Below are 25,017 nucleotides of genomic sequence, written 5' to 3' on the forward strand. Positions count from 1 at the left end.
GCAAGACGCAAAGGGATAGCAATTGTCTGTTGGAAACATGGAGGAAGTGCACGAAAAAAAAAAAAAACAGGAGAAGATTAAAATTACCAAGCCAGGGAGAAGGAGAATTATTGGTTATGAAATTATATTTGACATCAGACTCATTTTCAACTTCATTGCTTAAAGGATTGTTAGGCAATATTTATTTGCCTTTCAAAGAGACACACCATGCATGGCACCTCTCATAATAGATAACTTATGCAGTAAATAAAGACACACATTATCTGTTATTATATATCAAATCACATGTTCTGAATTACAAAAAAGAAAAGGATCATTGGTTATATGTAACCGTAGAATGTCACAAATGCTTAATTTATTGCCTGTCAGGACTATAAATTAAAATATTTAAATTAAACTGACAAAGTAGAAATGCTTTGTGCTTCCTATATTTCCTGTAATGGACCAGTGCCCTATTTAGGGGTTTATAAGATGGATGGATGGATGATAGCTGTACATTTTTTAAAAATCCACATAAACAGAAGTGGTGTGGAAGCAAATGGACATACAGAAAAAAGTCCAATACAGGACACTGATTTTTCACCATCAAAAAATTAACTTAACCCAAGCGAAATTACATTTAACGTTAAGGTACTCAATTGAATGATGTATCTGATAAAATGTAGGGTATTGCCATTTTTGTTTTGGGAGAGGATATTTCCCGTAGATTCTTAAATTCATGTCTTGATGTCATGCAATGGAGAACCCATTTCTACAAATAGAAATTACACATGGACTGGCTCAGAGAGAACACAGACAGCCTGACATATACAGTCCCGGACAAACGTCTTGTTGCTTATCGAACACCTGCTATTAACCTGACTTTTAATTAATCAATTGGTGTTTTTGAAATAGCTCATATGAAAAGCTAAAATCCTACCAAATTATGTTTAATGCACTGAAATGAATTAGTTTCACTGAAAAAAGATTGATCATTTAATCAAGACAGAAACGTCAAATTTTGTCAAGACAAAAAATTTGTGGCTTATACAGAAATTGCATACATTTACTGCAAATACAAAAATATGTCAGCAAATTAAGTAGTGGTGCTGTGAGATCCAAATTTAATATCTTGTATGACTTCCATGAGCTTGAAGGACTGCATCCATGCGGTTTGGCAAAGATTCATACAATTTATTGATGAAGTCATCAGGAATAGAATAGTCCATCAATATTCTTTGGTTTCATCTTCCATGCTTCCTCTTTCATCCTACCCCACACATGCTCAATGATGTTCATGTCTGTTGACTGGGCTGGCCAATCCTGGAGCATCTTGATCTTCTTCGCCTTGAAGACCTTTGATGTGGACATGGAAGTATGTGATGGAGCACCATCCTGCTGCAGAATTTGGCCTCTTTTATGGTTGGGAATTTAAAATGTAGCTAAGATTTCTTGGTATTTCAGACTATTGATGTTGCCTTCCACCCTGCAGATCTCTCACACACCCCCATACTGGATGTAACCCAGACCATGATTTTTCCACCACCAAGTTTCACTGTTTTCTGAGTGAATCTCGAGTCCATGTGGGCTCCAGTAGGTCTCCTGAAATATTTACGGCGACTGTGGTGTGATTCAACAAAAGATTCATCTGAACAATCCACCTTCTACCACTTTCCCCGCATCCATCCTTTTAGCAGGCTGTGGGCCTTGGTAAATGCCAAACTGTTTTTCAATTGTCTTTTGTTTAGTGATGGCTTCTGGATTCGACTATGGAGGCCATTTCAAGACAGAAACTGTTCTGGTTGACACAGGGACTTCAGGTGGCCAGGTCTTGTGAAGCTCTGCTGCAGTGGTCTGGCCTTGGATTTTCGGGCCAACAAACTGTCCTCTCTAGCAGTTGTCTTGTGGGGTCTGCCTGACATGGGCTTGTCAAAAACGTCTCCAGTCTCTTCAAATCTTTTTTTTTTTTATCTTGTGTACTTGACGCCGAGACACATTGAAGGTGTCTGCCACATCAGCAGTGGATCTGGTGTTCAGCCTCTTGATAATCAACACTTTAGCCTCAGGGTGAATCTTAGGCATGTTTGCAGAGGTCTAGTTGCAGTTGATGTGAAGGTCTAGTGTACTGGGGTTCTTTGTATACACACCTGAGACCTAATTGATCCATTAATAGTCACAGGTCAAGCTCATATGACAAGGCGACAACTCTTATGTCTTTTCAAAAATTGACTCAATAGGCTTTACCAAGCTTTGAATATTAGAATACTTGGACAGTTTTGTTTGCACTGAAACATTATTACAAAAGCTGTTGGGAATAAAATGAGCCATTTCTCGAAAAAAAAATCTTGATTAGAAATATATTTCAGCGGCACTTGAGGTCAATTTGTACACGAGCGACAAGACTTTTTTCAGGGACTGTACTGGACTAGTATAGAAATACAGAACAGGTATCAGAATCAGAAGGGAACATTAGTAGACTTTCAGGCAGACTTTAGAACGTAACTTGCACAGGACCAGCCAAACACTGGTCAGGCCAGCACGAGAACTGACAGGGAAGAGATCAGGGGTGAATCTGTTTATAGTGGTGGTGGTGCAGGGTATTGCAGGAGACTGATCAGGGTGGACAGATTGAGATGTTTGAGGTGATGATTGAGACGTTGGCTCAAAGTCAGAAGACAGGTGACGAGCTGATTGCATTACGCTAGGAATATAAAGACTGGGTTGGGAAAGATGAAACTGACTCGTTGCAAGAAAGCAGCCAAGAGCCACTTGCTCTAGGAAATGTGTGTTTTAATGGCTTTCCCCCCCCCAAATATATGTGTGGTTTAAGCCAATACATTGTTGGCATGACTTCTTTCCCCTTTTCCTGTGGGATGTAGGCAACACTGTGCCTGCTCCATTCACAATGGAGCTTTCAATGGTCTCATGCAGGCTCATTTCTGCTGACTGGGAGGGGGGGGGCATTCTATTTTAAGCTGTTATCTTAACTGATATCTGAAGAGGCACTGGAGCCCATAATCAACAGGAAATGGTTCAGCGATAGGGATGTAAGTCACAGAAGATGTTGTTCAGATGACAATGGAAGTGCACTTATCAAACCATGTCATCTGAACACCAAGTATCTCTCCTTAACACAGACCTGGGGGCTGTCTGGGTTCTGGCTCACATGCCATATTAAACCATAACTGAGATTCTGGCCTCTTGAAACTGTGCCCCGGTGAGACTGATTGTTTGCCAGTGATGCAGAGTCTGAAGAAAACATGCATCATGTCGACAAGTGCATTAGTCAGCTGCAGCTTATTCAATTTTCATATTGCTGATAATAAAGCTGAGGTCTGATGGTGTGAGCCTGTTTAGGCCAAAGAATAAATAACATTTATTTTCATTTATGCTGAATATAGACAAACACAGCATACCAGTATGAGTAAAATGACACATAAAATAGCATTTGTTTTAATTATATAATTGCATAAGTGGGGCTCATGGGATTAAAGAAATAAATCAGCAAAATAAAATGAAGATAACAAATGATCATAATGCATCAGCAGAATTTCATATTGCATATTATCTCATAGCTACAGTAAAATATAGATATTAAATCACAGATATTAAGCACCAAAAGTGGAACTGTGTTATACTCTGCTGGTTGAAGCCCAGGCAGAGATGGCTGAGAAAACCCTAAACCACATACCTCCATTATTACCCTGGATAGTGCTCACTGCCCATCAGCAACAAGCCTTCATTATAATGCCACACGCTCTCCTCACATGAATAAACATTAAGACTACATTGGCATGAGAAATAAGAAAGCCTCTTCTTAATAAAAATACATACAGCTCCTTTGGAGTGTACTTGAATGTCAAAAAACACACCTGACAGATGTTTAGCATAAGCCATTACAGGCTAGACTTCCTCATTAATGGATTCTGCATGGACACTTCCATTGTTTTAGGATAACCAAGCTGACCGCATTCATGAAGCTGCTGAAGGCTGTGGTCCCCCCTAGAGGTTGCATATGCTAAAGCAGCTCAGGCAAATGCCAAATACGGAGTTTTCACCTTGGCCGCAGGAAGTGGAAGGTCATGACTCAGAATCTTTTGTTGATCCAGTTACTGTAGATTTGTCTTCAGCCTTGTTCAGCTATGCAGCAATATTGATAATTCAGGGCGAAATGAACACACCACACATGGCACTATAAAATCTATGATTCCAACTAGAACAAAACACCACATTGTCAGGCCCTCTATCCCAGGCATGTTGACATGGCTATGGTTTCATTATTTTAGCATGTTAGTGCACTAAATGCATCAAGCCAAGACCATTGCAATTCTGGAGCTTTTGCACTACAATATTTAAAAAAAACATAATGTACGTGTATTTATTTGTCGTGTTCTGTAGATACGTTTATCTGTTGATATAATCTAGAAGACTATTCAACTATTTTAAATTAAAGACAAAATATACCATATCTGAAATAGCAACACACTCCGCTCACCAATTCCATAAATTCTCAGTGATTTAGCTATGATGCTATTCATTGTCATATTCTCAGGTTAATGATGCACTTGTTCCTGTATCACCTCTTGATCCTGTTTCTACAGGTCATACGGGCTGTAAATCTGCTCCTAAAACCACTCATTCCTTACTTCTTGTCAGGTCCCAGCTGCATTATGCTCTATACCCTCACCTTCTATAAAGAAATGTGAAAATGAAAAAAAAAAAAGCTGTCTTTCATATTCACAATCCTAATCACTATTTGTGTGTCCAAGTTATAACTAAAACAATGGTCTTCCATGAATGAAAAAATGAACATTCATCTTCACAATGCATGCATGGTAACCTGGATCCGATATAAAGTGGTGAACTATACTAAGTCTCTGTCTGACTTTACTAATAATACTGGTGCCTCCCCCACATTTGAGAAGCTGTAGCAATTTCATATTAGGATGCTGCACCTCGCGCCTCTTTCCACGCAAAAGGTCAGCGAGTGCACGGCAGTAAGCGAGGAGGAATAACCAGCTTTTTAAAATCCCCACGCGGGTGAGGACTCTCGCTGCATCTTCGCTCAAGATGAATCAAAGCACTTGTCTGTCAAACTGGGTGACTTGAACGAATTAATTGCATTGAAGGCCAACAAACAATGGATCTTTCTCTGTAAAGACCGAAGAGAATCGATCCTCGTGTCTGCCTGCGGATGAGGATGCTTGTTAGGGGACACTCTCCTTGTATTATGAACACCATTCAGTCCGGGGGACACTGAATTTGCAGTGAAAAGCTGAAGGTCCGCAGTAAGGACCTGTGGGGTCTAGGACAGGAGAGGGGGAGAAAATATAACTCAAGATTAACAGTCCCCCCTCACTTCTTTGTCTATAGAGGGTGTCTGCAGCACCGTGACACAATTTGAACAGCCATGCCTCAGATGGCATTAGTCATCCTGCGTCATTTTCTGCACAATCATGCTTCATTGAAAAAAAAGGCTGTTGTGAAAAGGTTTGGCCATGGAAACAATCCTTTTAACAAACTTACCCCTGTGATCCTGTGATCGGGTTGTTGTTATTTGGCATGAATTTATAAAGAACCAGTTATAATACTTAATTATATGGACTGTATTGAAGGTTCGGAATCAACCGATTAGGTCGCCGCATTAATCTTGTCCTGAAAGATCTTAGTTTAACGACTCTCACAGGAGGCACAGCTGCAGATGGGGGTGTTTAACTCTACATGGCCGGGGAGTGCAGTGGTGCATCACTGTGCTCTGCATTGTAAGCATCCCACTCCTTCCTCCCCACATCAATATTGATCTCCTTTGTCGCAGCCATACACAGTATTACCAACGACTGCACAATCTTTCATAAAAATGTAATATCAACAAATCAGTAAGTACACTACTAATCATCTATCTGAACATATATTACATTTTGTACAGGATTACAGTCACATGGTTGGGTACAGAGCACTCCTATTGGACAGACGTGTTTTAAATGTCCTAACTGTGAATGTTATGTTTTGTGGAAAACCATTAGGGCTCTTATTATCCATGATATTTGGCTGCTAAATATGAAATTGCATCAGTCCTGTGATTGCCAGTATTAGAAATTGTTCCACCTGGTGGCCAAGACATGAATGCATCAGGAAGAAATCCTGACACAATACTTTAATCAAACCTAAACTGACTAAATAAATGGTATATTTTAAGGCTATAGAATTGTATATCAGAAATGATTGTTTACAATAACTTTTATACAGTTACAGTCACAGTTATTTTTTCATTATAAACATCTGAAGCAGAGACAAGTACCAGATGGATTGTTTCATTGCATATTTTTTTGTGATTGTCATTGGGAAACACCACACAGCACACGGTGCACACAACGAAATGTGTCCTCTGCTTTTAACCCATCACCCTTGGTGAGCAGTCATTGTCTTTTATAGTGCCTTGGTGATCATCACCCTAATCATTCTATTTACGAATCCGCTTATTAACCCGCTAGGCCACCACTTCCCCATCTTTATGTATATCACTGCATTTGTGTGATGGACATTTATGCTGTTTCCACCATAATATTAATATTTACAAACAGCCAGAAGTTATTTGGTACGTAACTAAATTATACTGGACATTCGCCAGTTTGCACAGGGTGTTTGAACACGACATTATCATTAATAATCACGATAACAATTGTTCTTTAAATGACCAGGCACAGCTTTCCTTGATAATGTGCAGGATATTAGTTTAGTATTATAATACTATGTACGTAGTGGAATTTTTCTTTTGCAGCAATTGGCGAGACAGTGGCATTAATTTAATGGTTGATTCATTCGTGCTTTAATCAATATTCAAAGAACATACAACGTCAAATGAAGCTAGAGAACAATAAGGCGAAATCGAAAGCAACAATGACGTTTTAATTACGCATTCGCTTAGCCGTCATTGTACTCGCCTGAAGCGGATTTTTTTTGCGATCGACGTCGCTAGCTACCGAGTTCCACCCCGTTCCGTGCCAATTCGTTGGGGAAACGTGGTCAGGTCTCGCGTTATTTCGCGACATGTGGCACCGCGTGGGCTTAGGCCCGCCGCTGCGTGACAGTAACTCTACCAAACACAAAAACATCGCCAGATTCTGAGTCATTAATTGGTTCAAAACAGGGGAGGGGAAGCGCAGTCGGACAAAAGTCGAAAGCGCCACACAACAAAGGAAGGACTGTGCGGGGATCTACCATGATCACAGCCCGCTTCCCGGCTACATGGTGTCGAGCGCTTCGATTTTACCGTAATGGCGTATCGAACGCGCGCCAGGAATGTCTGGTATTGGGGGAGTGTCCGGGTCGGTGACGTCAGCAGAGCAGAAGCGCAGCTCCGCCCGTGTGGCAAAGACCTTCTCTCTCAGTATGAATGGTTCCATTATTTTTCTATTAGCGCAATTAGTCAACAGTTGAGTCAACTAAGCCTTTTGACAAAAATAATATCAATAACAAAATGCATTTTGTGGTTAAAACGGGATAGGTTTCATTAAACACAGAGCAGAGGTTCATATTAATAATCATAATAATCTGGTCGGGTTTTGACACGTGGATCCACTGAGGCGCATAAATTATAAAGAAAACAAAAATATTAGTAAACGTGTCTTTTGTAAGACGCCCCAAAACGCTCAGTCAATTTTTGTATATGGTAAGTAACCGTAACATGGACAATGACGCGCGATATGCGTGTTCGGACGTCAAGATTTACATTTACATTTACATTTACTTATCCAGAGCGACTTACAATCAGTAGTTACAGGGGACAGTCCTCCTGGAGCAACTTAAGGTTAAGTGTCTTGCTCAGGGACACAATGGTAGTAAGCGGGATTTGAACCTGGGTCTTCTGGTTCATAGGCGATTGTGTTACCCACTAGGCCACTACCACCCTACTCTAAGATCAGTTGGCTCCCGTCTGAGAAACTATACAACAAGTTAAGCTTTCGTTCTTTCACATGTCTGAGCAATGTGCAATGTTTTTTTTTTTTTTTTGCGCATTAAATTTGCGTGTTTACAGCCGCCATTACGGTAGCATCCAAGGGGTGTACACATGATGCGTTGAAAGAGGAGGTAGTGCTTCGTCTCAGTCACTTGCGCGTTGACTTGTGTCTGTTTCCCAAAGAAATTTTCCGGTGGAGGGGGGTGGGGAAACAAATAATGAAAGCGGTCCTCCGGCGGAGCGGACGCAGACATGAACGGCACGCTGTACATTTCGTTTTTCCAAGGTCAGCTCGAGTCTGCCCTCGAGCAGGTCGTGCAACTCGCCGTCCAGGAAATCACCAAGACCGTGGGCGCCAGCCTCAACGCGCTGCTGCTGGAGACGGCCGCCAGGGACCAGGAGAACCAGCGGCTGCGGCTGCGGCTCCAGGCGAAAGGCGGCGCGAAGTGCGACGCGGCGCGGGCCGAGGGCGCGGAGCGCGGCGTGCGCCAGGGCGCGCCGCGGCTGGAGCAGAAGGGACGGGCTGTGGGTAAGGTTATCCGCCATGGGGCGCCGCGTTTTACGTCCCCGCCGCCGTTTCGCGGCGTCAAAACAACAACAACAACAACAACAAAAAAAAAACACGGCTGTTTACCTCCGTGTTCGGTCGCGCGAAACACACGCAGTGGGTTCATGCCAGAAATATCGGGGGAGGAGGAGGAAGACGAGGGGGCAGGCGGTCGCAGATCGCTGCACCTTTCTTATTTTAGCGCACTTTCTTCCGCTTTGAGGACGGACCTCGGATGAATGGCGCGCGAACGTCGCCGACGCTTTTTTAAAAAATGGTTTCCTTTTCTGCTAGTCGGGGAAATGTCCGATTTTTTTTTTTTTTTTTTTTTTTTTTGAGGACGGCCGTGAGCTGCAGTTCGTTGCGTCGTCCGCGGGATGGATAATAAAAGTGACGCAACGGCAGGTCATTCCACTGCACGCCGTCTGTTGGGTTTGTTGCACGGGGAAGTGGGCGAATGGTGAAGACGAAACAGCCTCAGACGTGTGTGTGTGTGTGTGGTCAGGGTGTTGACGACATTGTTGTCGCACATTTAAAAAAAAAAAGGTGCCATTCCTCTAATAATAAACCAATCAGAGTAGAGATGGAAGGCCACGCCCTCTCATGGATGCAGATGCCGAGGGTGCACTGGTCACACCTTCTGGTCACTGGCCACGTGTTTTTGTTATTTGGGGTGTGCATCTGCTTTTTTTTAGCCGAATTAAGACGCACCTTGCTTTGATCAGCGGGGGGGGGACCTTGTCTCTTTATGCGTTATCGAATGATACATTCTCAGAGAAACTAGTGGCTCTGTGGTTAGGCGAGAAGGCAGTGACGGCCAAACCCGTGCCGCGTGGCGCGGAGGATGTAGCCTTGTCACGCACAGCGCAGACCAAAGGGAAGTGTGCTGATCTCAACTGAACTAAGAGAAGAAGGAAAAAAAAAGAGAAACCAACATGTTGCAGAGCTTGCAGAAATGGAGTGCTTGGTAATATTAGATAGATGCAGTGATTTGCAGTCGGTGAAATAATTTCAGCTGCAAAGCAAAATCTTGGAACAGCTCAGCTTTCACCCCCGGAGTGTTAGTCGGCCGGTGATTTCAGTATTTCACAAAAAAAAAACTATTCAGATTGGGCAAAAGTAGCATTTCTTAATTGCTCAAAATAATTGGTCAAGTTCGGAAATCATAATTACGACTGTTGTAAAGATTCCTTGATCTTCCGAACCCCAACCGGACTTCCACCGTTACTGTTGAACTACCAAATCTCAGTAACATTATGAAGCGAGGGAAGGGCTACCTGGAAACCATTTGCTGTGTTCTTGCTCCTGCTGTGAGCGTCAGTGGATTTATTTTTCATGACTTTTTGCATGGCCTCAACTTTGCCTTTTTCAATCACAACGTTGTGCAAAAAAATATGCATCCTTTGTTCTTCCTCTGTGCACTTAACTAGTAGTCTAGGGTTTGCTCTGGTCATATTGAACTTCCCTCCTGTTCAGGAATAAAGTATATAAATATAAAGTGAAGTGATTGTCACATGTGATACACAGCAGCACAGCACACGATGCACACAGTGAAATTTGTCCTCTGCATTTAACCCATCACCCTGAGTGAGCAGTGGGCAGCCATGACAGGCGCCCGGGGAGCAGTGTGTGGGGACGGTGCTTTGCTCAGTGGCAGCTTGGCGGATCGGGATTCGAACCGGCAACCTTCTGATTACGGGGCCGCTTCCTTAACCGCAAGGCCACCACTGCCCCTAAATGGCTTTGGCCTACACATTTCCTAAATTGTCCATTCTCTCTATGTAATGATAAGAGAGTACAACTAAATAACCAAATTTGTAGATAATTGTGTCAAATACTCTTCTTTGGAATGAACTTCCCTTCGAGGTCAGAACAGCACAGTCACTGAATATTTTCTAACGGCAGCTTAAGACCTTCCTCTTTAGAGCGTACTTAACTAACTTGTAACTTTCTTAAAGTCTCACTTATGCCAGAAACAACTACAACAGAGTGAATAAAATTATTATATTCATGGTTAGAGTCCTAGTGAACCAGAACTGACTACTTCGTTGATGGCAGCATGAAAGCACGTTGTAAGTTGCTCTGGATAAGGGCATCTGCCCAATGCCATAAATGCAAATACAGTTGGAATACCCAACGTAAGCATATTTCCAGAAGCAGAATAAAAGAGCTCTTAAGTAACACAGTACCTGTGAGTGATGTTAGCATTAATAAACTGACCCGTAATCAGAAGGCTCCCATTTCGAATCCGCCACTGAGGTGCCACACACTGCTCCCCGGGCGCCTGTCATGGCTGCCCACTGCTCACTAAGGGTGATGGTTAAAAGCAGAGAGTGTCACCATGTGCTGTGATGTGTTTCACAATGACAATCACTTTACTTTCTTTCATTCTTTCTTCTTTATGCAAGGGTGCCCAGATTTTTGTATAAAGCACGTCACTGTTTAGAGCAGCCATAACATTACGACGTTATTCAAAATAATAGCATGGACTCAATTGGACTGAATGTGGTGTCGGGCGCAAACCAATCAGGTCCTTTAAATCTTGACAGTTGAGAGATGATGCCTCCTTGTTTTTGACTTATTTTCCCAGCACATTCCACTGATGCTGAGTTGGATGGCGATCTGGATAATTCCGAGGTCAAATCAACACATCAAACTGACTGTTGTGTTCTTGTTGTGTCGGGTCATGTTAGTCTGTGTAAAGGAACACTATCAGGGAACACTGTGTCTACAAAGAGGTAGACTTAGTCAGCATCAAGGTTTCGGTAGGTGGCAAGTGTCAAAGTGCCATCCACCTGAAGGCAGGTCCTCAGGTTTCCTGGCAGAACATTGCACAAAGCATCAACCACATCTTTCTCCTGTAAAAGGGATTGGGATTCATCAGAATAGGACACCTATTCCCATTGTTTCGTGGTCCAGGTTTGTTATTCTACCAGGAAGAGCTGCGGTCCACAGCACACCGTCAATGTGCAAATGTTCCCTTGCTACCTGCCATGGTATTTACTTTGCTTGTCATGGTGTTATTGATGACGGTGTATATGAATATCATGTTGCACACCTGTAAATGCAGCGTGTAATTTATATAATTTTTTTTAATTGAACTGTATATCTCTGTCTGTCTGATGTCTGAGTGTTTCAGCGTCTGTTGTGACGAGTGGCGATTATCCAGTTTTGATATTCAGGGACATTCTCCATTGTGTTCTGTACTTTTTTCCAGAATTTGAACTCTCCACATTTGTAGAGGATGTGTGTTTCGAATTTTTCAAATGAAAATCCTTTATTTTCCAGAGAAACATGCTTTTACTTACTTTTTTTTTATTAGTGTGGGTGTCTACTTCCTCTCAGAGAAACAATACCAGTTCTGAAACAGGAAAGAAAGCACACACGTACATGAATACCATTATATGGTATATGGAATAATATGACTGGGTGGTAGTAGCCTAGTGGATCCCACTTACTACCATTGTGTCCCTGAGCAAGACACTTAACCCCAAGTTGCTCCAGGGGGGGACTGTCCCTGTAACTACTGATTGTAAGTCGCTCTGGATAAGGGCGTCTGATAAATGCTGTAAATGTAAAGGACTGAATAGTATGAAAATGAGACTGAATTATTTATTTTGTGTTCCCCGCCCTGCAGTTCAGCTGAAAGTGGTGATGGAGCAGGTGCTGGAGTTTGCCTTGTGTGAACTCACCAAGATTGTTGAGGACAGCTTCGACGATCTCTTCCTGGAGTTGACCAAAAAAGACAGCGAGACAGATGCCTTGAGGGACCGACTGCGTGCCTGGGGGAAAGATGTCAGGGAGGAAAGGAAGGGAAGCATCACTGCAGCTGCAGTAGAGGAGCGTGACAATGACTCCGACTCCCCTGGCAGCTCCGAGAGAGCCAGACAGGAACTGTTTGGTGGCAGAAACCTTAAGCAAGAGGTTTTGGAGAAAAAAGAGCAGGCGACGTCACGTGAAACCATGAACGGTATTGACCATTTCCCTACCCTCTTTAATGCACACAGTTATAGTTTACCCTGTTTACTTCAACCTTTGATTTACAACGAGGGGCTCACATATCAGTTCACACCAAATCCAGAAAAAAAAAAAAATTTTAGTCTTAAACTTAATTTAATAAATAATGCAATGTTTAACCCAGTTAGTATAGTACAACTACCTAGTAGAACAGACAAAAACAAAATTTTCTTTTAGTCAAATCCACTTCATAATTAAAACAAAGTTATCTTATTATTTTATTATTGTTACCTTATAGACACAAGAATACTCTACATCCATTCCAGGCATGGAAGACACTCACTCTGATTTCTTCCATGTTTTTTGACCAAGCATTTTCATCTAGTTTTTATCTTATGTTAACAATATTTAGTCCGGTTTTATTCTCCAACATTATTTCATGATCTATTTCGTTATTGTCACATGATCTGCATTTACGTCTCATCCTTATCATGTCAAAAAAGATTTCTGACTAAGATATTTAGTCATACATTTTGTTGACCAATACAACACTAATGATGACTTGTCTCTGTTGTTCTGTAGCCATCACTAATGTAAGTGACTTCTTTATGAAGTGTTTCTATATTACTTTGTGATATTTTGTCAGAGATTTTCCATTTAACATTTTCATTCATTTTTTTCTCTAAAGACAGTTTTCTATATTGCCATGGGCAATAAAATGACAAAACCTCCTGTCGGTGTTCATTACACACTCTGAATTTTCCCCAGAGGCAGTTTCCTAAGAGATCAGATCCAAACATTTCCATAAATAATCTGAGAGCGAGTAATTTATCAACAGCTTGTTATTTTTCGGGGGCGCTCTTCATATCCTCCAATTTTGCGTCTTATGCATGTTCCTTTTTTCTGCCTTTAATCACTAGAGCCAGACAAGCAGAAGGTCCTCAACGTCACACAGGACTGGGTTCCAATCATGGACAAGGTCTTTGGACAGAAGTGGTGCAGTGACCTCTGGAAGATCAAAGAACTCAAAGCAGTAAAAGCCGAAGACAACACAGATCTGGCCACAGGGCCGACACCCAACATGGAAGCTCTTATCAGGGAGACCCTGGACCCACCGCCCCCAGGAGCCAAGACCGACAAAGAGAAACTGCAGTGGCTGGAGACTGAGCCCATGAAAGTGGTGATCCCACCCTCCAACTCTCAAGGGGAGCCAGTGGTCTGCAACACAGGTGGGTGTGTACACTGAGGCGGAGTCTGATCGACTGAATCTGCAGCTACAACCAACACATTTCCCAGCGCTGGGGCTGTCAAAAGTGGAATGCTCACATGCTTGTCTGCTCTTTACCCCCGAGGCAGCCCGTATCATCCCTTTTTTTTAATGCATCACTTGTGTAGTGAAAATTGTGCATGTGATGGAGAGAATAACCCAAGGTTCAGGAAATCAATTACAAACGTCTCAGTTAATTATTTTGATTATTTTTCTATGCTGAACGGCTGTGTAAGAAAAAAAAAAAGATTTTCCACAGCATCCAGGGTTAAATCATCTCTTGAAAGACCATTGCTTGTGCAGACGTATCGCTTTTGTGTACTGTATTGTAATGAGTAAAAGCAGCCTGTACCAAGCATTGAACAACTGTGGCGTAACCAGGTAACCAGGGCGTAACCCTCTTGTCTTCCTCCCAAAACAGGTGACGAGTCTCAAATGAAATCCCCGTCGATGCTGCACAGGCTCCTCACTCTTCCCTCCCAGCTGCTGGAGGGTGAGGAGGAATCCATGGAGGGCATCCCATCTCTCTCTGAGGCACCATGTGATGCGGACATCCCTCTGGCGCTTGATAAAAAAACCAGCCCAGCTTCTCCAACTTCTGCAAAGGGTAATGATAAGGCTGATGACGACGATGAAGAGGAGGAGGAGGATGAAGAGGAGAAAAGCGATGATTCTGACTGCTCCTTTTCCCCCAAGGCAAAGAGCAAAAAGCAGCATGTGTGCAAACAGTGCGGTAAGAAATTTAGCAGGGCGCACCTGCTCAAAGCCCACCGACAGACACACAGCACGCCGGGTATCCGCTGCTCTGAGTGCGGCAAGAGGTTCACGCAGATAGCACGTCTGCAAACTCACTTACGGACACATGCTGGGAAAACCACCTGACCTGACCCAAATAAAGCCCCAGAAAAACCATCTCAGTGTAGAGGCACTTACGACAAAAAGTCTCAAACTGATCATTATGGACAGATAGTGATCTTCAAAACTCCCAACTCCTATTCACATATCTTGTATTTCCTTATCTGCAATGAAATACTAGATTTACAGTATATGTGTGGGATAATCCACTGTGAGGTGTTTTGTTAATAAATTGGAAATAATTAACACACACCTGTGATTGGATTGATTTGATCTCACTTTTACCATGGTCTTGTCAAAAAATAATGTTAACTATAAAGGGCACACTGTTCTTCTGGCTGAACTTTTGTTTGTTCCAGATGATAAAATGAAAAACGCTTTTCAAGACCCTCACTTGCAGGATAAAGAAACCAAGAAATCAATCAGAATCGACAATTCTACTAGACCATTATGTAAAGATATACTACATTCATTCTGTGTGTGTGTGTATATTTATATATAAACACACACATTTAATTAATGTACATACAAAACTGAAATCTATTTATGTACAAGAATTCAATGTGTCTGTGTGTAATGTTATATATTATAAGATAACATAATCCCTATTAGTCCCAACCCTAATAAACTAACCCTAACCCAAGTGGGAAAGAATCAATTTCAAAACAACAGGCTGCCATTTATATTTTCATATTACAATTAAATCTTCAATTACATGCACACTGAACTAATATAGGCTACATATAGAGATTTCAGTTAATGTTTTTTAATGTCAGGTCAGGAAAATTTGAGAGTGTATTCTAAATATCAAGGTACCTCCACTAATGTTGGGGTTGTCATACTACCTACTGTTTGAAATTGAAGCCAGCCGGACATAACAGTAAATTCTGGGTATTGGTGTGAAAGTGAAATGTCTGATCATGTACTATCCATGTAAACAGAAGCATGGGACAGTGCAGTCTTTACAACACAACAGTCGCCTTTTTAAATATTTTCCCCATAAAACTTTTTTTTTCATTAAGGCCAGGAGTACAAAGTAAAGTCTGATTTACAGAGACAAATTTATTTATTGGTTTATTTTAAAAGGTCATGGCAACTCTGACCTAGACTTTAAAACGGTCCTGTTTGAATAAATTGAAATATTTACATACTGTTTTCTTCTGAAATTAATTTAATTTTTAATGACATACTGCCACTTGTATTCTAAGTGCAGTAGTTGAGCAAAAGGGGAAGAGTGTGTTAGTGTTGTTCTCTGCAGGCTTAACTCCTCTTGCATCCCACCTGTAGCGTGACCAGAACTCACTGGTAGAGACTGAGGTTGCAGTTGTCGTCGTGGATACAAAGGATCTTTCTGCACTTATGGTTTATGTACATAAACACAATGCATTCTGTGAAGACCTGTTAAGATCAGGGGCTTCTTAGCTGCTTAAATGTCTTCCTGATTTGTTGTGTATCCACGTGTATATACCTTTTTCGGAATACTCATTTTGGTTCAGATAAATAAGAACAAGTAGCAGTCCCTGCTGTCAAGGCCGACGCTGAGGTGCAGAGTACAAGGTGGATGGTTTTTGCATTCTGACAATCTGCTTCAGTTCTTGAGGAAGGCTTTTCTTCTGCCGTATCTGTAGAGCAGCCTTCATCTCATTACATTGGAAAATTATAAAGCAATAACAGGGTTACTGTTAAACACGTTCACATACTGTTACTACCGTGCTGAAATGCTGGATAAAAAAAAACCTTCATTTCTCAGCTATGGCCACTCAGAGATAAAGATTTCAGGTAGCTACGTAGGTGTATAATATAACTAAACCCCGCCATGCATGGTTTCTGCAGCAGGAATAGACACAGGTTGGCAGGTTATGTCCCCTGAATTTCAAACCTTAATTGCAGTGGATGGAGGTGATTCTTGTATAACCTGTGGCTGTAGGAAAACATATTTGACATGACTTTTTAAAGGTCAAACTGTACCGATTTTAAGCTTTTCTAGTTCTGGCCACGGTGTTTGTTATATCTGGTTTTACTTCACTTTGCTCACTGCTAAAAACAGATTCTTTTGCATACTTGACACCACTCACAAAGAATTTGTGAATTTTCCTGCTAACAACAATGCTGTTGTCTGCCTAGACTTCACTTATGCATGACAGATGTTCACTTCAGATGTTTCCATTCATTCAGTCTGGCATTGTAGTATACAAATAGCAAACCAAAAAAATGCATCTCATAGGCAGAACTGTTAAAAGCCCCCATTGGTCTCCATCATCACTTTACGTGTCACTGTTTTTATTTTGATAACTCTTCCTTTCATTGCCCCACTGCCATGTTGGCCCTTTGAGCCCATTGCTTGTTACACAGAGGATAAGGTGTAGACCTAATGAGCAATACTGTTTTGAATGTGCGTAGTGTCCCCTCCAAGTGAGGCGATTGGATTGGTTTTCATTTATCTCTTTTTTTGCCCACTTTTTGACATATGACAGGATGTAATGCATTGTGTTGTCTCTGATGATATTTTGTCTGTTTTCATAGACCACAGTACCTCATTTTATTTAAGCAGCAGAATGGAGTGCATAGGAAATTGGGTAATTGAACAGCCATTACCTCAGTCATGTGACATAATTGATGTAGTCCTTATATTCTCTGTGTCGACGTGTTTACATTTTAAACACCTTCATTTTAAAGAGGACTGATGAATTCATTGGTCACTGGTGGGGATTAAGTAAAATATATGAATATAATATAATAGTGTATTTACAGTGTAACACCGATAGCCAAGAAAAAGTTTAAGCAAAGTGGATATTTTTCAACATTTCAGAATTGTAATGGTCAGTCAAGTGTCCCATTCCAGGCACAAAGAATATCAGTATAGGGTTTTCATTTGGGCCTTAGATTAATGATGCATTTTTGCCCAATGTTTATGGTGTAATGAATATGAAATGATCCCTGCCTGTATTTGCACATAGGATGAGTAATCAGGGACTGACCAATGAAAGTAGGGACTTTTAAAGTTGTACACACATAGAGTACATTAGTTTTTTCCAGCTGTATATTCTTTTGTGGTTTTACTATTTTTATTATTTTTTTTATTGTGAAATTTTGTAATACCTTATTTAGCATTTGCTCAAATGTATTAACTTTTTATGAAACATTGTGACCTAGGCTAGTTTTCATAAAGAAATGGTTATGGTTTCAGAAGCTGTTTCTAGCTGGTGCGGTGGTGAAGCACTTGTCATTTGCTAGTGTACCCAAATTAAAGATAGTGATTGAATGTTTTCTTCTTTCTTGTCTTTAGCCTAAATACAGCTTGTGTCACAGCTTCTGCTTCTCCTGTTTTGAACTACTTTGGGCATCATTTTATATATTTTAGACATTGAAACTGGGTAATCATTGTAAGAAAAATAAACCAAAATATGTGTACCAAATGTGCTGATTTGTTCAATATACCATGGTTTCAGTTTATTTTGTAATATTACATTTATGAAGTCCTCTTCATGTTAAGTGTTTAGTGCACTGTGAACATTAAATGATCAGTCACGTTGTGTAATTGTAGTTACACAACGAAAAACATAGAGATCACTGATGTTACTAAAATTGAAATGACAACTTATTATTAAAAAGACACTGGTGAACCATTATCTCAACTGGAACTAATTTGTTCAGGGAAAAAAAAGAAAGTCTGTTACCTGCAATCAGTTTTTGGTGACATCAAATCATAGAAAATGAGCAACTCACATGTGAAAGTGAAATTAATAGCATTTCCACACACTGTTATAGACCTAAAAAGTGGTGTGACACGACATGGTACCTTGTTGTTGAGGCTTATGAAAACGAGGCTCGGGATCAATGGAAGAAGTTCATGAGATCTGATGAATATAGATTGGAGGCATCTGCTTAAGAAGGGGACAACATGACTTAATTATGCATAGTCACTATTGTACAGTTTGCAACCTGATTATTTTATATTCACATAAAACTCACTAACTTTCCATAAACGCTTAGTCCTGTTACTCTGGGTGGCAGCTGCAGGAGCCCATCCTAGGATACTGAGCACAGGGTGCGGACTCACTAAGGCTTGTGGGTACTACACCCTCATGCCTACAAACAGTTCACCTAGTGTACATGGTGGTGGGAGAACAGAAGATTCATCTGATCAATCAACCTTCTGCCCCTTTTTCAGCGTCCATCCTTTTAGCAGGCTGTGGGCCTTGGTAAATGCAACAGTTTTTCAATTGTCTTTTGTTTAGTGATTGCTTCTGGGTACTGATTCAACCATGGAGGCCATTTCGAGACAGAATCCGACAAACTGTTCTTGTTGACACAGGGACTTCAGTTGACCAGGTCTTGTGGAGCTCTGCTGCAGTGGAAAATGGGCTGCCCTTGGATATTCGGGCCAACAAACTGTCCTCTCGAGCAGTTGTCTTGCGGGGTCTGCCTGACATGGGCTTGTCAAAAACGTCTCCTGTCTCTTCAAATCTTTTTTTTTTTTTTTCCCTCTGTACTTGACACTAAGAGACATTGAAGGTGTCTGCCACATCAGCAGTGGATCTGGTCTTCAGCCTCTTGATAATCAACACTTTAGTCTCAGGGTGAATCTCAGGCATGTTTGCTGAGGTCTAGTTGCATCCATTATTAGTCACATATGACATATGACAAGGCAACAACACTTATGTCTTTGCAAAAATGGACTCAATGGGCTTTACCAAGCTTTGAATATTAGAATACTTTTTGACAGTTTCATTTTGCACTGAAACATTATTACAAAAGCTGTTGGGAATAAAATGATATATAAAATATACAGTGTGTATATATATATATATGTATACACACACACACACCGTATTAATGACACCTCATATTGTGTACTCCATATTGTGTACTTCCAGCAAACCATTTGCAACTCCCTCCACCGCTTTGGCTTGAATGCCAGACGACCGTTGCAGGTGACTCCACTGACACCAGCGTGAACGTTTGCATTGGGCCTCAAGACCATGTGACCTGGACAAGGGAGCAGTGGTCTACGTTCTGTTCACTTATGAGTGTCGCACCCGCGTTGCTGGAGAGGGTGAAGTGAGCTTCTTCTCATACATTATTAGTAATATCAAAGGGAACTTTTACCTATTTAATTAAAATTCAGAGCAAATAGGAAAAGCACTCATGTAAACAATAACTTATTGTGAATATGAGATGTATGTGATATATATTATGTATAATATGCAAACCAAGGACGTATGAGCAATGTGATGATGGGTTCACTATTAGTGCACACTGCACTGTGCACTTTACATTACTTTAGCATGTACAGTACATCTTGCATGTTGTATGACATGCACGATCTGATATGTCCGTTTTGCCGAATAACCGAATCATCGTCACGGTAGCAGGACTGTAGCATTTCATTGGCCAGTGAATAGTACAGGGTGCCTGTACAATGCCAACATACCACGCCACCCCAGCCATTACAGGGTTAAACCCACATCTGTCTCCGTCCCCCCTTAAAAGTGCACTTTAAAAAAAAATACCCACATATCTGGGTTCCGTGCACCGATTGGTTAGCTGTCGCGTGGCTACAGAGTCAAATCTTGATGAAATCACAACCGGGCCGCGCGGCCCTTTAACACCCGCACCGAACCCCCGGCGAGCAAAAAAAAAAAAAAACACGCGCCGTGTGCGCGACAGTTGTTTAGATAGTTGTCTTATTTTTTTAATCGACCTGTGCACTTACACTGCTGCGCCCCCGACTCTCGTCGGAAGTGGGACGCGCGCTGCGCGCGCACTCGCGCCCCGCGACGGAAGTGCTTTCGCGGAGGCGGCGGGAGGAGAGAGAGAGAGAGAGAGCGACGCGGGAGCGCAAAAGCGCGAGCGGAATTAGTCAATGAGAGAGAGAGGGGGAGAGGGAGAGAGAGAGCGGGGGAAAGGGAGGAGAGGAGAGGGGGAAGGAGAGGAGTGCGCGACGCGGAGGAGGCTGCTGGACTCCCGGGCCGAAGAGGACGTGGCGGGTCCGGCTCAGGCACAAAGTACCCAGCGCCACGGCGAGCCGGAGACGCCAAATAAAACGCGCAATGAATTGGGAGAGCGGCAGGTAGCTACCGCTGCCGAGCTATTGTTTTTTTTATTTTATTACTGCTTTTTTAAATTATTTATTTTTGTCTCATTCTCTCCCCCCCCCCCCGCGCGCCACCTATTTCTGCGCGGTGATGTAAACGTGCGTGGCCCAGCGCAGGTATCGTAATACGATATCTCGTCTTTTGTTATGGAGAGAGAGGGGATATAGAAGAAAATCCCGCCGCAAAACCAGACGGCGCATCAAAGACGCGAACGCTCGAGGAGAAGCGAAGCAAAAAAAAAAAAAGAAAAAGGAAAAGTTGCGGCTCTCGGCGCGCCGCTTTTTTTTTTTTAAAGAACAACTTTTGCTGTCGGGGCCGGGAGGCGAAGCTACACGGTTAGCGCGTTCCAGCGACGTTAGCAATAAACAAGATGGCCACTGGCTAGCTGGCTAGATGGCATTTTGCACCGCTCTTTTGTACATAAAAAAACCCCCAAAACCCCGTGCACTTTATTTCCCCACGAACACCGCGAACGCGTCGAACCGCGTTGTCGACGCGGAGAGAAGCCGCTTTTCAGGCGCGTCAGTGTGTTAAAGTAACAAAAAAATGACAAGACGTAGAAAAAAAAGGCGAGCAGCAGGAAAAAGTGCTCGATGCGTGGCGAACTGGCAGAGTTACCTACCGAGGTGGCGCTTTTCTGACTATCGTAATACGAAAAAATGCATACATATATATTATAAGTATATATATATATATATATATATTGCCGGGCCGTGACAAATTTATGACAAAAAGGGGCGCACAACTTTTTATTGTCGCTGTTATCATGATTTTTTTTTTGTTTTCGTGTGGAGGAACTGCTGCTTTTAACTTTTTTTTAAAAAAAATAAGATTGCACGTCTGGCGTTCGCCGCTTTCTCAGCTCCTTTCCAGATGTGGCCCTGCTGCACCGTGCACACCAGATGTTGCGCGTACTGCGCTAGCCTGCTCTCCATTCCACTTCATATACTTTTAAACGTATTAAGCAGTTCGATTATCTGCCGGTGTACCGGCACCAGAGGGTCGTTTGTTTATTGTTAATATTTCTCCCATGCTTGGTTCCATGCACTAACAAACAAGCAACGGTTATTAATTTGTGATTACACAGGGGTCATTAACATACATGCTTACACGTATAGACGTACAAATGTATACCAGCTAATAATTAATGAAATGGAGAGAAACAGATGCTGGGTGGGAAGTTGGTGGCCTGTGACCCAGATTTGCGCTGTGCACCGTGCTGTCAGCTGCAGCCTCATGAAATATTTGTTTAATGCGTACAAGAAGGTAAAGCCGTTGTTTAAACGGGGTTAATTTCCCTTTTATTTAAAATAAAAAAAGTTTCAAACGAATGAGTCATGATATTAAAATAATGATTTAACCTCCCCTCTCTGGTTCTAATTTAAATGCCCTGCCAGACTGAACGTGAGTCATGGTCGTGTGATTCATTCATTTGGCACTTTGTTACGTGTGTTGCAGTTCTGCGGACTTGTTATGTGATTGTCCTCTCGTTTAGGAGCATCAGGATTGAGACAAGCGATTGCTGTTGCTCTGTGTTTGCAATTGTACGACCAAAGCCTATAAAAGATGCAAAGAAGATGATTGTAAATTAACAAAAATGCATGAGAATCTTGTGACACTGTGTCCAATAAACTTTGCCTGGTTGACCTTTTTTTTTGTTTGTTTCTTGTTTTGTTCCTTTATTTAATCATGCAGGATCTTCAGAGGCCAGCAGTCCTCTTTGCCCAGGGAATAAGGCTCGGCATCCTTGACACAAGCAAAGTGTGCGTTTTCAGGGTGGCCGACGTTTACACCAGTGCCTGTACAATCTCTGACCCTTAACTGAAGCTGCTTGAGGGTGGAGCTGGAATCACCGCCATGGCAGAGTTAGAGACAGATGGCATGGCACTAGGACTAAACACCCTGGCTTCGGAATGTGCCTCTCCGCCGCTGGACCCGCTCCGGCCCGAGTGCAGCACTCCCACTCTCCAGCTGCTGTCATCTGACTGTACCACCCCGACCCTTAGCACCCTGGCCTCTGAGATCGCCGAACCCATGGCTATGCTGCCCTGCGTGAAGAGCGAGCCGGACCCCGACCCCATCTGCACGGTGGACCTCTCCGAGATCCAGCCGCTGAGCACAGCCGAGCTGGGCACTGAGCAGATCAAGATGGAGATCAGCGGCCTGGATTACATCAAGTCAGAGCACCATGGCGACATTCACTGCTTTCACAGCACTGAGATGGACTCCTACAAGAGTCACTACGAGCCCAGCCTGGCGTTCGACTACATCAGCCACGTCTCGGACAGCCTGGAGTACATCAAGTCGGAGCAGCACGCCGACTTGCAGTGTTACTACACCACCGAACTCAGTGCCATCAAAACCGAGTACGAACCCAACCTCATGTCCAGCCACCTCAAGGCGGAAATGAACGCCCTGGAGTCCATTCACATGGCTGAGCTGCGCACAGAGCTGAACAAGCTCCGGCCCGACGCCATCATTGAGGGTGTTGGGAAGCTCGATGGGGAGTTCACCTCAGGTACCCTCTACGAGCTCCAGTCGGCCCACGAAGGTAAGGGCGTGGTAGAACCAAGCCAAACGGGGACAAAAGGGCACGGTACAACTCAGCGCAAGCCCCGGAACCCCACGGGCGAGAAACCATTTTCCTGCACCCAGTGCGGGAAGAACTTCAGCACTCTGGGCAACCTCAAGACACACCAGCGCATCCACACGGGCGAGCGGCCGTACACGTGCTCGCAGTGCGGCAAGAGCTTCGGTCAGGCGGGCAACCTGAAGAGGCACCAGCTCATCCACACGGGGCAGAAGCCCTACACTTGCGCGCACTGTCCGAAGGGGTTCACGAAAGCTGACGACCTCAGGTCGCACCAGAGGCTCCACACCGGAGAAAAGCCCTTCTGTTGCATCCAGTGCGGGAAAACCTTCGGTCAGTCCAAGGAACTCAAAGCCCACCAGCTAAGCCACACGGGGGAGCGGCCTTTCTGCTGCGCACACTGTGGGAAGAGCTTCGTCAAGGAGATGAGCTTCAGGAACCACCAGCAGATCCACACGGGCGAGAAGCCGTACACCTGCTCCCAGTGCGGGAAGTCGTTCAGCAATTCAGGGGTCCTCAAAACGCACGAGAAGATTCACTCGGGGGAGCGGCCGTTCGGCTGCACCCAGTGTGGCAAGAGCTTTGGTCGCTTGGGACATCTTAAAGCACACCAGCAAATCCACACGGGCGAGCGGCCGTACATCTGCTCCCACTGCGGGAAGAAGTTCAGCCAGTCTGGCCACCTCAAAGCACACGAGCAAATCCACAAACGAGAACGACCAGACCTAAGCAGCGGGAGCAGCCGCAGTAACGATAGTAGTTAAAAACAGACAAAAAAAAACCTTTTAACCTCTCAGAGTATTATTCCTTTTTTAAAAGAAAATATTACAATATATATATATATATATAAATAAATATAAATATATATGTTTTCCTTATGTTTTCATACCTCTGTGTCCTTTTGCATTATGATGTTTGGGGTCCAGTTGTGACTGATTTGCTTTTTTTTTGCAAGTGTCTTCACATTTGGGATCAGTGCTTATTTTTGGTTTATGAGAGAGATCTGAAAGCATTGTATGTCGTCTGAAACGTGTTGTGCTGGGTGCCATTCTGAATTTCTTTCTTCCAGTAAGATACTCACTGTGTACACATTTACTGAGAAAATGTAATTCCAAAACTATGTACTGGATCGATTTATTAAAGAAACTAATGTAAAAATGAATATTGTTTTTTTTTTTTTTTTTTTTTTAAGAGATGTTTTTTTAATAAACACATCCATGATCTGGCTGAAGACATTTGTCGCTGTGTGACATTGGCAATTTTCAGGTGAAAGATGAGCATCAAACTAAAAGTGGTCATTGCCATTCAATCTGGGTATTAATTTGAATACGAGCAACAAAATGTGTGGTTGTAGCCTACGCTCCATCAGCCAATGAAGATCATCCTCCCACATACTACCATCAGCACTTTGACCTAATGCTCTTGCTCTAGAGAAGTTATGAATATTTCATAACACCATTTTTTAAAATACCATGTAAATACATGGTAATAAGCAATGTCATTGGGTAACATTTAGCAAATAAGGTAATAATGCATGATGCACAGATCACATTCTTCCTTTATATTTTCGGACACTAACAGAATCAATCATTTGGCTGGACCATGGGACACTCAGGCTAATAGCAAAACCACAAAATTACAGAGGTTTACATTCTTCATAGGGGATAAGGTTTCCTGGAAACGTTTTACGTTTGTGCACTTAAATTGTTTTCTAGTTGTCTTAATTCCTGGAAACCTTTTACGTTCGTGCACTTAAATTGTTTTCTA

The 25,017-nt window shown here is 42.6% G+C and overlaps 2 protein-coding genes across 2 annotated transcripts; both read left to right on the plus strand.

Annotated features, from left to right (window-relative positions):
- Positions 1 to 8,047: 8,047 nt before the first annotated feature.
- Positions 8,048 to 17,973, plus strand: LOC114793407 (uncharacterized). Its single transcript, XM_028985140.1, has 4 exons — positions 8,048 to 8,465; positions 12,121 to 12,453; positions 13,361 to 13,669; positions 14,129 to 17,973. The coding sequence occupies exons 1-4, from the start codon at positions 8,189 to 8,191 to the stop codon at positions 14,587 to 14,589; spliced, it is 1,380 nt and encodes a 459-aa protein (XP_028840973.1). The 5' UTR covers positions 8,048 to 8,188; the 3' UTR covers positions 14,590 to 17,973.
- Positions 17,974 to 20,448: 2,475 nt separating this feature from the next.
- Positions 20,449 to 24,316, plus strand: LOC114793406 (zinc finger protein 2 homolog). The gene is made up of 2 exons (XM_028985139.1): positions 20,449 to 20,635; positions 22,356 to 24,316. Exon 2 carries the CDS (start codon positions 22,518 to 22,520, stop codon positions 24,012 to 24,014), a length of 1,497 nt encoding a protein of 498 aa, XP_028840972.1. The 5' UTR covers positions 20,449 to 20,635; positions 22,356 to 22,517; the 3' UTR covers positions 24,015 to 24,316.
- The last annotated feature ends 701 nt before the right edge of the window (positions 24,317 to 25,017 follow it).

This window comes from Denticeps clupeoides, chromosome 7 (genome assembly GCF_900700375.1).
Source record: "Denticeps clupeoides chromosome 7, fDenClu1.1, whole genome shotgun sequence".
Taxonomy (NCBI): domain Eukaryota; kingdom Metazoa; phylum Chordata; class Actinopteri; order Clupeiformes; family Denticipitidae; genus Denticeps; species Denticeps clupeoides.

Bases quoted from the DNA above. Each gene is read 5' to 3' on its own strand.
- LOC114793407 (XM_028985140.1), top strand. From the start codon at position 8,189: ATGAACGGCACGCTGTACATTTCGTTTTTCCAAGGTCAGCTCGAGTCT. The intron at 8,466-12,120 runs GTAAGGTTATCC...CCCGCCCTGCAG, and splicing joins GCAGAAGGGACGGGCTGTGG to TTCAGCTGAAAGTGGTGATG. The intron at 13,670-14,128 runs GTGGGTGTGTAC...CTCCCAAAACAG, and splicing joins GCCAGTGGTCTGCAACACAG to GTGACGAGTCTCAAATGAAA.
- LOC114793406 (XM_028985139.1), top strand. From the start codon at position 22,518: ATGGCAGAGTTAGAGACAGATGGCATGGCACTAGGACTAAACACCCTG.